This window comes from Columba livia, chromosome 35 (assembly GCF_036013475.1).
Source record: "Columba livia isolate bColLiv1 breed racing homer chromosome 35, bColLiv1.pat.W.v2, whole genome shotgun sequence".
NCBI lineage: Eukaryota > Metazoa > Chordata > Aves > Columbiformes > Columbidae > Columba > Columba livia.
In genome coordinates, this window is record NC_088636.1 from 249,623 (window position 1) to 261,700 (window position 12,078).

Sequence of the window (12,078 nt, forward strand, 5' to 3'; positions counted from 1 at the left end):
ACCCCATTGAACCCATTGACCCATTGACCCATTGACCCATTGACCCCATGACCCATTGACCCCATTGACCCATTGACCCCATTGACCCCATTGACCCATTGACCCATTGACCCCATTGACCCCATTGACCCATTGACCCATGACCCATTGACCCATTGACCCATTGACCCCATTGACCCATTGACCCATTGACCCATTGACCCCATTGACCCATTGACCCATTGACCCCATTGACCCCATTGACCCATTGACCCCATTGACCCCATTGACCCCATTGACCATTGCAACCCATTGACCCCATTGACCCATTGACCATTGACCCATTGACCTCCATTGACCCATTGACCCATTGACCCATTGACCCATTGACCCATTGACCCATTGACCCCATTGACCATTGACATTGAACCCATTGACCCATTGACCCCATTGACCCATTGACCCATTGAACCCCATTGACCCATTGACATTGACCCATTGACCCATTGACCCCATTGACCCATTGACCCATTGACCCATTGACCCATTGACCCATTGACCCCCATTGACCCCATTGACCCATTGACCCATTGACCATTGACCCCATTGACCCCATTGACCCATTGACCCATTGACCCATTGACCCCAGGGGCTCCGCCCACACCCGTTTCTGCTCCGCCCTCGCGCTCTCATTGGCTCCGTCCCGATTCGTGACTCCGCCCACTGGCCTGAGGGCTCAGGTTGGTCATTAACTAATGAATCGTTAATTAATGGGGGGGGTAATGAGTGGAGGATCATTGGGGTTCATTGGGGTTAATTAGGGGTTAATTGGGGGTTAATTAGGGGTTAATTAGGGGTTAATTGGGGGTTAATTGGGGGTTAATTGGGGTTAATTGGGGGTTAATTGGGGGTTAATTGGTTTTTAAGTGGTGGCCATAGGGGTCAATTGAACCCACGTGACCCTGTGACCTCATGTGACCCCCCCATGTGACACCAATGTGACCCCATGTGACCCCCTGATCCCCCATTTGACCCCATGTGACCCCCATGTGACCCCCCCGACCCCCCACTTGACACCCATGTGACCCCCCCATTTGACCCCCATGACCCCATATGACCCCAATGTGACCCCCTGACCCCCATTTGACCCCATGTGACCCCCATGTGACCCCCATATGACCCCATGTGACCCCCTGACCCCCCATTTGACCCCACGTGACCTCCATGTGACCCGCATGTGACCCCCCCATTTGACCCCATGTGACCCCATGTGACACCCCCATCGTGACCCCCCCTATGACCCCATGTGACCTCCCATTTTTACCCCCCCTATGACCCCAATGTGACCCCCATTTGACCCCATATGACCCCAATGTGCCCCCCCCGTTTGACCCCCATGTGACCCCCACGTGACCCCCCACTTGACCTCTGACCCCAGGGGGTGACGTCACTGGAGCTGATCCCCGAGTTCGAGCTGTGGGCGTGGCTGCTGGGGGGCGGGGCCGGGGGGCTCCTGCTCCTGCTCCTGATTGGCTGCGGCCTGTACAAGGTGGGCGGGGCCGGGGGGCGGGGCCAAAGGGGTTTAATTGGGGGGGAATTAGCGGGATAATTGGAAGGAATTAGGGGATAATTAGGGTAGTAATTTGGGGGTTAATTAGGGGTTAATTGGGGGTTAATTGGGGGTTAATTAGGGGTTAATTAAGGGTTAATTGGGGGTTAATTAGGGGTTAATTGGGGGTTAATTGGGGGTTAATTAGGGGTTAATTGGGGGTTAATTAGGGGTTAATTGGGGGGTTAATTGGGGGTTAATTAGGGGTTAATTGGGGGTTAATTGGGGGTTAATTACGGGTTAATTGGGGGTTAATTGGGGGTTTATTGGGGGTTAATTAGGGGTTAATTGGGGGTTAATTGGGGGTTAATTAGGGGTTAATTGGGGGTTAATTGGGGGTTAATTGGGGGTTAATTGGGGGGTTAAATGGGGGTTAATTGAGGGTTAATTGGGGGTTAATTGGGGGTTAATTGGGGGTTAATTGGGGGGTTAATTGGGGGAAATTAGGGGTAAATTGGGGGTTTAATTAGGGGTTAATTGGGGGTTAATTAGGGGTTAATTAGGGGGGAATTAGGGGATAATTGGGGGGTTAATTGGGGGTTAATTGGGGGATAATTGGGGGTAATTAGGGGGTTAATTAGAGGGTTGTTTATGGGGATAATTGGGGGGGATTTGGGGATTAATTTGGGGTTAATTGGGGTAATTTGGGGGATAATTAGAGGGGTAATTGGGGGGATAATTGGGCGTTAATTGGGGGTTTAATTAGGGGTTGATTGGGGGGATTTAGGGGTTAATTGGGGGTTAATTGGGGGTTAATTGGGGGATAATTAGGGGTTAATTTGGGGTATTAATTGATTGCCCCTCCCCCCCCCCAGTGCGGCTTCTTCCGGCGGAACTTCCGGAAGCGCCTGGAAGAGGGGGAGGGGCCGGAAGTGGAAGGGGAGGGGCCGGAAGCTGAAGAAAAAGGGCCGGAAGTGGAGGGGGAGGGGATGGAAAAAGCAGAGGGGAAGCCGGAAGTGGAAGGGGAGGGACCGGAAGTGGAGGGGGAGGGGCCGGCGGGCGACACCCCTAATGGGGAAACCCCGTCCTGAAGCCCCCTCCCCCCCCAACCGGAAGTGGGTTTTCCGGCCCCTCCCCCCCAATAAGGAGACTTCCGGTGCCTCCAACCGGAAGTGGATTTTCCCGTCCCTCCCCCACCCCATTAAAGACGTTTTTGGCCTCGGAGTTTATGCAAATGAGGTTAATTAGATGCAGATTTAAGCCCCTTTAATAGGCTGGGAGGGGGCGGAGCTTCTTTAATTGAGGCCACGCCCCCTTTTCGCCGGGCTGATTAATTGGGGGTTAATTGCGGTTAATTGGGGGGGTTATTGGGGTTTCATTGCGGGTAATTAGGGGTTAATGAGGGGGGTAATTAGGGGTTAATTGGGGGTTAATGAGGGGGGTAATTAGGGGTTAATTGGGGGTTAATTGGGGTTTAATTGCTGGTAATTGGGGGGTTAATTGGGGGGGTTAATTGGGGATAATTGGGGGGTTAATTGGGCGTTAATTGGGGTTTAATTGCGGGTAATTAGGGGGTAATTGGGGGGTTAATTGGGGTTTAATTGGGGCTCTATGGTCTCCCCATTGGGAGAGCGTAGGAGGACAGTCCGCCAGGACTCTATGGTTGATTGAGACAGGCTGGGAAGTCCTCCAGCTCTCTATGGTCATTGGGATGGGATGGGAGGAGGGTCCTCCAGGTCTCTATGGTTGATTGAGACAGGCTGTGAGGTCCTCCAGGTCTCTATGGTCATTGGGGTGGGCTGGGAGGATGGTCCTCCACGACTCTATGGTCTCCCCAGTGGGATAATGGAGGAGAGAGGTCCTCCAAGACTCTATGGTTCGTTGATAGAGGCTGGGAGGTCCTCCAGCTCTCTATGGTCTCCCCGTAACACAGTGTAGGAGGCGGGTCCTCCAGGTCTCTATGGTCATTGGGATGGGATGGGAGGAGGGTCCTCCAGGTCTCTATGGTTGATTGAGACAGGTTGGGAAGTCCTCCAGGTCTCTATGGTCATTGGGGTGCGCTGGGAGGCTGGTCCTCCAGGTCTCTATGGTCTCCCCGTTGGGACAGCGTAGGAAGCGGAAGTGACGCTTCGGCCGCGGGGGATTGAATGAACCGCAGGGGATTGTGGGGAACGAGGCGGAAGTCGCTCCATTGCAAGTTACCGAGGCGGAAGTGCCAGCATGGGGCGGAGTTACCGAGGCGGAAGTGAGCATGTTACCGAGGCGGAAGTGGGGACTATTACGGAGGCGGAAGTGCCTCCATGGGATGGTGTCAGCAAGACGGAAGTGAGCGAGTTACCGAGGCGGAAGTAAGCGTGTTACAGAGGCGGAAGTGAGCATGATACCGAGGCGGAAGTAAGCGTGTTACAGAGGCGGAAGTGAGCATGATACCGAGGCGGAAGTGCGGACTATTACGGAGGCGGAAGTGCCTCCATGCGCGGCGTTCCCGCAGGCGGAAGTGGTCGTGGTACAGAGGCGGAAGTGGGCGTGTCGAAGGGGCGGAAGTGCCTCTCCGCGGGCGCGTTTCCCTCCATGCGGCTCCGCGCCGTGTACCTGCTGGGCTCCGCCCACCCGCGGTCACGTGGCCGCGGGTACGTGGGGTTCACGCGGGACCCCGCGCGGCGGCTCCGGCAGCACAACGGGGGGCGGGGCCGGGGGGGCGCGCGCAGGACGCACGGGGCGGGGCCCTGGTAAGGAGGGGGCGGGGCTGGTGGGGGGTCGTGGGGTCACGTGGTACAATGTGGAGCGTGCGTACAATGGGGTGTGATGGGGGGTGGTGGAGATAATGGATACGATGGGGTATTATGGGATATTATGGGGTATTATGGGGTAGAATGTATAGAATGTATAGAATGGGATGTAATGGATATAATGTATATAATGGGGTATAATGGGAAATAATGTATATAATGGATACAATGGGGTATTATGGGGTGTGATGGATATAATGGAGATAATGGGGTATTATGGGGTATTATGGGGTAGAATGTATAGAATGTATATAATGGGATGTAATGGATATAATGTATATAGTGGGGTATAATGGGAAATAATGTATATAATGGATACAATGGATACAATGGGGTATAATGGATATAATGGATATAATAGGATATAATGGGGTATAATGTATAGAATGGGATATAATGGAGATAATGGGATATAATGGGATATAATGGATATAATGTATAGAAATGGATATAATGGATATAATGGGATATAATGGATATAATAGGATATAATGGATATAATGTATAGAATGGGATATAATGGGGTATAATGTGGTATAATGGATATAATTCGGTATAATGGCATAGAATGTATAGAATGTATAGAATGTATAGAATGTATAGAATGTATATACTGGGGTATTATGGGGGGTAATGGGGGATAATGGGATATAATGGGGTATAATGTATATGATGGATAGAATGGGGTATAATGGGATGCAATGTATATAATGTATATAATGTATATAATGGGTAATTAGGGGGGATAATGGGGTATAATGGATATAATGTATATAATGGGGTATAATGGGATATAATGGGGTATAATGGGATATAATGGGGGATAATGTATATAATGTATATTATGGGGGATAATGGGATATAATGGATATAATGGGGCATAATGTATCTAATGTATATAATGGGCATAATGTATATAACGGGGTATTATGGGGGATAATGGGGTATAATGTATATAATGTATATAATGTATATAATGGGGAATAATGTATATAATGTATATAGTGTAGATAATGTATATAATGGGGTCTACTGGGATATAATGGGGTATAATGGGGTATTATAGGGGATAATGGGATACAATGGGGTATAATGTATATAATGCATATAACGGGGTATAATGGGAAATAATGAATGTATATAGGGGATATAATGGGGTATAACGTATATAATGTATATAATGGGATTTAAGAGCATATCATGGGCTATAATGGGGTGTAAGGGCTATAATTGGGTATAATGGGATATATATTAGGATATAAGGGGATATAATGTATATAATGGGGTATAATATACATAATGGGATATAATGGGGTATAATGGGACATAATGTATGTAATGGGATACAATGGGGTCTAATGGGATATGATGGGATATGATGTATATAATGGGGTATAATGGGGTATAATGTATATAATGTATATAATGTATATAATGTATATAATGTATATAATGTATATAATGTATATAATGTGACCTTTCTCCACAGGCACATGCTGCTCTATGTCTATGGGTTCCCGTCGGATGTGGCGGCGCTGAGGGTGAGACCCATAGAGACCTATAGAGACCTATAGAGACCATAGAGACCATAGAGACCATAGAGACCATAGAGACCATAGAGACCATAGAGACCCATAGAGACCATAGAGACCATAGAGACCCATAGAGACCATAGAGACCATAGAGACCATAGAGACCCATAGAGACCATAGAGACCATAGAGACCATAGAGACCCATAGAGACCATAGAGACCATAGAGACCCATAGAGACCCATAGAGACCATAGAGACCATAGAGACCATAGAGACCCATAGAGACCATAGAGACCATAGAGACCCATAGAGACCCATAGAGACCATAGAGACCATAGAGACCATAGAGACCATAGAGACCATAGAGACCCATAGAGACCATAGAGACCCATAGAGACCATAGAGACCATAGAGACCATAGAGACCATAGAGACCATAGAGACCCATAGAGACCAGAGAGACCAGAGAGACCCATAGAGACCATAGAGACCCATAGAGACCAGAGAGACCATAGAGACCATAGAGACCATAGAGACCATAGAGACCATAGAGACCCATAGAGACCATAGAGACCATAGAGACCATAGAGACCCATAGAGACCCATAGAGACCATAGAGACCATAGAGACCATAGAGACCATAGAGACCATAGAGACCCATAGAGACCATAGAGACCCATAGAGACCATAGAGACCATAGAGACCCATAGAGACCATAGAGACCCATAGAGACCCATAGAGACCCATAGAGACCATAGAGACCATAGAGACCCATAGAGACCCATAGAGACCCATAGAGACCCATAGAGACCCATAGAGACCATAGAGACCATAGAGACCCATAGAGACCCATAGAGACCATAGAGACCCATAGAGACCCATAGAGACCCATAGAGACCATAGAGACCATAGAGACCATAGAGACCCATAGAGACCATAGAGACCCATAGAGACCATAGAGACCATAGAGACCATAGAGACCATAGAGACCATAGAGACCCATAGAGACCAGAGAGACCAGAGAGACCCATAGAGACCATAGAGACCCATAGAGACCAGAGAGACCATAGAGACCATAGAGACCATAGAGACCATAGAGACCATAGAGACCCATAGAGACCATAGAGACCATAGAGACCATAGAGACCCATAGAGACCCATAGAGACCATAGAGACCATAGAGACCATAGAGACCATAGAGACCATAGAGACCATAGAGACCCATAGAGACCATAGAGACCCATAGAGACCATAGAGACCATAGAGACCCATAGAGACCATAGAGACCCATAGAGACCCATAGAGACCATAGAGACCATAGAGACCATAGAGACCCATAGAGACCCATAGAGACCCATAGAGACCCATAGAGACCCATAGAGACCATAGAGACCATAGAGACCCATAGAGACCCATAGAGACCCATAGAGACCCATAGAGACCATAGAGACCATAGAGACCCATAGAGACCCATAGAGACCATAGAGACCCATAGAGACCCATAGAGACCCATAGAGACCATAGAGACCATAGAGACCATAGAGACCCATAGAGACCATAGAGACCATAGAGACCCATAGGGACCCATAGGGGTCAATGGGGGGGTTAATTAGAGGGTTAATTGCGGCTAATTAGCGCTTAACTGTGTTTGATTGGCAGTTCGAGTGGGCGTGGCAGCACCCCTCGCTTTCCCGCCGCCTGGAGGGCGTGGCCGGGCGGGGCCGGGGCGAGCAGCCAATCGCCTTCGCCCTGCGGTTACTCCCTCATCTCCTATTGGCCCGGCCCTGGAACCGCCTCCCCCTACGGCTGCGTTGGCTCCGCCCCCCGCCCCGCCCCCTCCTGAGCCCGGCCCCGCCCCCCCACGTGGTCGTAGAGGAGGGGGCGGGGTTGGAGGGGAGGCCACGCCCAGCTGGGGGGAGAGGGAGGAGGAGGACACGCCCCCCCGAGGCCACGCCCCCCGCGCTGGCCACGCCCCCTGGGGGGTGCGGGGTGTGCGGGGGGGGGGTGGGAGGTAAGAGGGGGTGATTGGGGGTAATTAGGAGTTAATTGGGGGGTTAAATGGGGGGTAATTGGGGGGATAATTTGGGTTAATTAGAGGGTTAATGGGGGTTAATTGGGGGGTTAAATGGGGGTTAATTGGGGGGTTAAATGGGGGGTTAATTGGGGGTTAATTGGGGGTTAATTGGGGGTTAATTGGGGGTAATTGGGGGTTAATTGGGGGGTTAATTGGGGGTTAATTGGGGGTATTTAGGGGTTAATTGGGGGGTTAATTGGAGGGTTAATTGGGTTTAATGGGAGGGTTAATGGGGGTTAATTGGGGGGCTAATTGGGGTAAATTGGGGGTTAATTAGAGGGGTAATGGTGGTTAATTGGGGTTAATTGGAGGGTTAATGGGGGTTAATTGGGGGTTAATTGGGGTTAATGGTGGTTAATTGGGGTTAATTAGAGTGTTAATGGTGGTTAATTGGGGTTAATTGGGGTTAATTGGGGTTAATTAGAGGGTTAATGGTGGTTAATGGTGGTTAATTGGGGTTAATTGGGGTTAATTAGAGTGTTAATGGTGGTTAATTGGGGGTTAATTGGGGTTAATGGGGGTTAATTGGGGTTAATTAGAGGGTTAATGGTGGTTAATTGGGGTTAATGGTGGTTAATTGGGGTTAATTAGAGGGTTAATGGTGGTTAATTGGGGGTTAATTGGGGTTAATTGCGGTTAATTAGAGGGTTAATGGTGGTTAATTGGGGTTAATTGGGGTTAATGGGGGTTAATTGGGGTTAATTAGAGTGTCAATGGTGGTTAATCGGGGGTTAATTGGGGTTAATGGGGGTTAATTGGTGTTAATTAAAGTGTTAATGGTGGTTAATCGGGGGTTAATTGGGGTTAATTGGGGTTAATTAGAGTGTTAATGGTGGTTAATTGGGTTAATGGGGGTTAATTGGGGTTAATTAGAGGGTTAATAGTGGTTAATTGGGGTTAATTGGGGTTAATTGGGGTTAATTAGAGGGTTAATAGTGGTTAATTGGGGTTAATTGGAGGGTTCATGGTGGTTAATTGGGGAGCTAATAGGGGTTAATTGGGGGTTAATTGGAGGGTTAATTGGGGTTAATTGGGGGTTAATTGGGGGTTAATTAAAGGGTTAATAGTGGTTAATTGGGGTTAATTAGAGGGTTAATGGTGGTTAATTGGGGGTTAATTTGGGTTATTTGGGGTTACTTATAGTGTTAATGGTGGTTAATTGGGGGTTAATTGGGTTTAAGGGGGGTTAATTGGGGTTAATTGGAGTGTTAATGGTGGTTAATTGGGGTTAATGGGGGTTAATTGGGGGTTAATTAGAGGGTTAATGGTGGTTAATCGGGGGTTAATTGGGGTTAATTGGGGTTAATTTTGGTTAATTAGAGGGTTAATGGTGGTTAATCGGGGGTTAATTGGGGTTAATTGGGGTTAATTGGGGTTAATTAGAGGGTTAATGGTGGTTAATCGGGGGTTAATTGGCTGCTCATTGCTCACTCCCCCTCCCGCACCCGCAGCCCCGCCCCCGGGCGGTGCGCTGGCCTCTGATTGGTCTCTCCCCCGTAGTCCCCGCCCTCGGGGGGGTGCGCTGGCCTCTGATTGGTCACTGCCACAGCCGCGCTCCCGGGGCGGTGCGCTGTCCTCTGATTGGTCAATACCACAGCCGCGCTTCCGGGGGGGTGCGCTGGCCTCTGACTGGTCTCTCCCCCGTAGGCCCCGCCCTCGGGGGGGGCGCGCTGGCCTCTCATTGGTCCCTCCCCCGTAGGCCCCGCCCATCGTGCGCTGTCCTCGCTGCCCATTGGCCGCTCACCCCGCCTGTCTGGCCCGGCGCTTCCTGCGGGAGGAGCCGCGGGAGCTGCTGCCGCTGAGGGGAAACTGCCCCCGGTGCGTCGGTAATTAGCGCAATTAGCGGTAATTAGCGGGGATTGGGGGGTAATTGGGGGGTAATTGGGGGGTAATTGGGGGGGTTTGGGGGTAATTGGGGGGTTTGGGGGGTAATTGGGGGTTTAATGGGGGTTTAATGGGGGGAAATTAGGGGTTAAGTGGGGGGTAAGTGGGGGTTAATTGGGGGTTAATTGGGGGTTAATTGGGGGGTTAAAGGTGGTTAATTGGGGGATTAATTAGAGGGTTAATTGTGGTTAATTGGGGGGTTAATTGGGGGTTTATTTGGGGTTAATTGGGGGTTAATTGGTGGGGTAATTGGGGTTAATTGGGGGATAATTGGAGGGTTAATGGTGGTTAATTGGGGGTTAATTGGGGGTTAATTAGAGGGTTAATGGTGGTTAATTGGGGGTTAATTGGGGTTAATTGGGGGTTTATTGGGGGCTAATTGGGGGTTAATTAGAGGGTTAATTGGGGGTTAATTGGGAGTTAATTGGGGGTTTATTGGGGGTTAATTGGGGGTTTATTTTGGTTAATTGGAGGGTTAATGGTGGTTAATTGGGGATAATTGGGGGGCTAATTGGGGTTAATTGGGGGTTAATTAGAGGGTTAATGGTGGTTAATTGGGGGGCTAATTGGGGGTTTATTTGGGTTAATTGGGGGTTAATTGGGGGTTTATTGGGGGTAATTGGGGGGTTAATTGGGGGTTAATTGAGGGTTAATTAGAGGGTTAATGGTGGTTAATTGGGGGGTTAATTGGGGGGTAATTAGGGTTAATTGGGGGGTAATTGGGGGATATTTGGGGGAAATTTGGGGTAATTGGGGGTTAATTGGGTGATAATTGGGGATATTTGGGGTTAATTGGGGGATATTTGGGGGTTAATTTGGGGTAATTGGGGGCTTGATTGGGGGTTAATTGGGGGTTAATTGGGCCTGTTGCTAGGGGAGCCCTTTCCAATAGAAGGCCACTGTTGCTAGGGGGCGGAGCTTGTTGCTAGGGGAGCCCATTCCCATAGGAGGCCGCTGTTGCTAGGGGGCGGAGCTTGTTGCTAGGGGAGGCCCATTCCCATTGGAGAGAGCTGTTGCTAGGGGGCGGGGCCTGTTGCTAGGGGATCCTATTACCATAGGAAGCCGCTGTTGCTAGGGGGTGGAGCCTGTTGCTAGGGGTTCCTATTACCATAGTTGGCCGCTGTTGCTAGGGGGCGGAGCTTGTTGCTAGGGGATCCCAATGCCATTGGAGGGAGCTGTTGCTAGGGGGCGGAGCTTGTTGCTAGGGGAGGCCCATTCCCATTGGAGAGAGCTGTTGCTAGGGGGCGGAGCCTGTTGCTAGGGGATCCTATTACCATAGGAGGCCTCTGTTGCTAGGGGGCGGAGCTTGTTGCTAGGGGATCTATTCCCATAGGAAGCCGCTGTTGCTAGGGGGCGGAGCTTGTTGCTAGGGGCACCCATTCCCATTGGAGAGAGCTGTTGCTAGGGGGCGGAGCCTGTTGCTAGGGGAGCCCATTCCCATTGGAGGGCGCCATTTCTAGGGGGCGTGGCCATGACATTACCCCCCCCATCCAGGTGCCACGCCCACCTCCTTTGGGGCGACGTGATTGGCTACAGCCTGGGCGAACACAACCAGCAGGAGGCGGAGCCTGAGGAGCCCACTCTGATTGGCCAGAGAAGCACAAGCCCCACCCCCAACCCTTGATTTTTAATTAACTTATTATGTTTTGATACAATAAAGTTTAATTACGTCATTGATAAACCACGCCCCTTTATTTAAGCCCCGCCCACCATTTCGGGGTCTCCCCCCCCTATTTTCCCGCCATTTTGGCCACATTTCCCGCCAAATTTCCCATTTTCCCCCCAAATTTCCCCCATTTTTGGGGTCTCCCCCCCCCCATATTTTGAGGGTGAATCCCCCCCATTTTTGGGTTGTTTCCCGCCATTTTTGGGCTGTTTCCCGCCATTTCCCCCCCATCCCCTCCCCCCCATTTTCCCCTCACCTCATTCCCCAATTTCCCCCCATTTCCCCCCAAATTTTCCCCATTTCCCCCCAAAATTTTGGGGGTCCCTTCACTATTTGGCGTCCCCCCCCATTTTTGAGGTGATTTCCCCTCATTTTTGGGTGATTTCCCCTCATTTTTGGTCTATTTTCCCCTCATTTTTGAGCCATTTTCCCCCCATCCCCCCCCCCCCATTTCCCGCCATTTTCCCCCCCAAATTTCCCGCCATATTTTGGGGGTCTATCCCCCCAATTTTTGAGGTGATTTTCCCCATTTTTGGGTTGTTTCCCCCCATATTTTGGTCCGTTTTCCCCCCATTTTGGGGCCGTTTTCCCCCCATACCCATTTT

General features: G+C 50.0%; 1 protein-coding gene and 1 long non-coding RNA gene across 8 annotated transcripts; both read left to right on the top strand.

Moving 5' to 3' along the window:
- The first annotated feature begins 606 nt into the window (after window positions 1-606).
- Window positions 607-2,747, top strand: LOC135576938 (uncharacterized). The gene is made up of 3 exons (XR_010468585.1): window positions 607-719; window positions 1,418-1,528; window positions 2,404-2,747. It is a non-coding gene; the product is annotated as an uncharacterized LOC135576938 (long non-coding RNA).
- A 1,150-nt stretch (window positions 2,748-3,897) lies between these two features.
- LOC135576934 (structure-specific endonuclease subunit SLX1-like) lies at window positions 3,898-11,488 on the top strand. 7 transcript variants are annotated; one of them, XM_065044295.1, is made up of 5 exons: window positions 3,928-4,158; window positions 5,807-5,858; window positions 7,509-7,860; window positions 9,623-9,749; window positions 11,302-11,488. In XM_065044295.1, the coding sequence occupies exons 1-5, from the start codon at window positions 4,001-4,003 to the stop codon at window positions 11,429-11,431; spliced, it is 819 nt and encodes a 272-aa protein (XP_064900367.1). In that variant the 5' UTR covers window positions 3,928-4,000; the 3' UTR covers window positions 11,432-11,488. The 7 variants fall into 7 exon arrangements, with proteins under 7 accessions (XP_064900370.1, XP_064900367.1, XP_064900365.1 ...); XM_065044293.1 differs by having other exon boundaries at window positions 3,937-4,257; XM_065044296.1 differs by having other exon boundaries at window positions 3,939-4,257; window positions 9,623-9,768.
- Window positions 11,489-12,078: the final 590 nt, after the last annotated feature.

Excerpts from the sequence above, each read along its gene's own strand:
- LOC135576934 (XM_065044293.1), top strand. The coding sequence starts at position 4,001 with ATGCGCGGCGTTCCCGCAGGCGGAAGTGGTCGTGGTACAGAGGCGGAA. Across the intron at positions 4,258-5,806 it reads ACGCACGGGGCGGGGCCCTG|GCACATGCTGCTCTATGTCT; the intron begins GTAAGGAGGGGG and ends CTTTCTCCACAG. Across the intron at positions 5,859-7,508 it reads CGGATGTGGCGGCGCTGAGG|TTCGAGTGGGCGTGGCAGCA; the intron begins GTGAGACCCATA and ends TTTGATTGGCAG.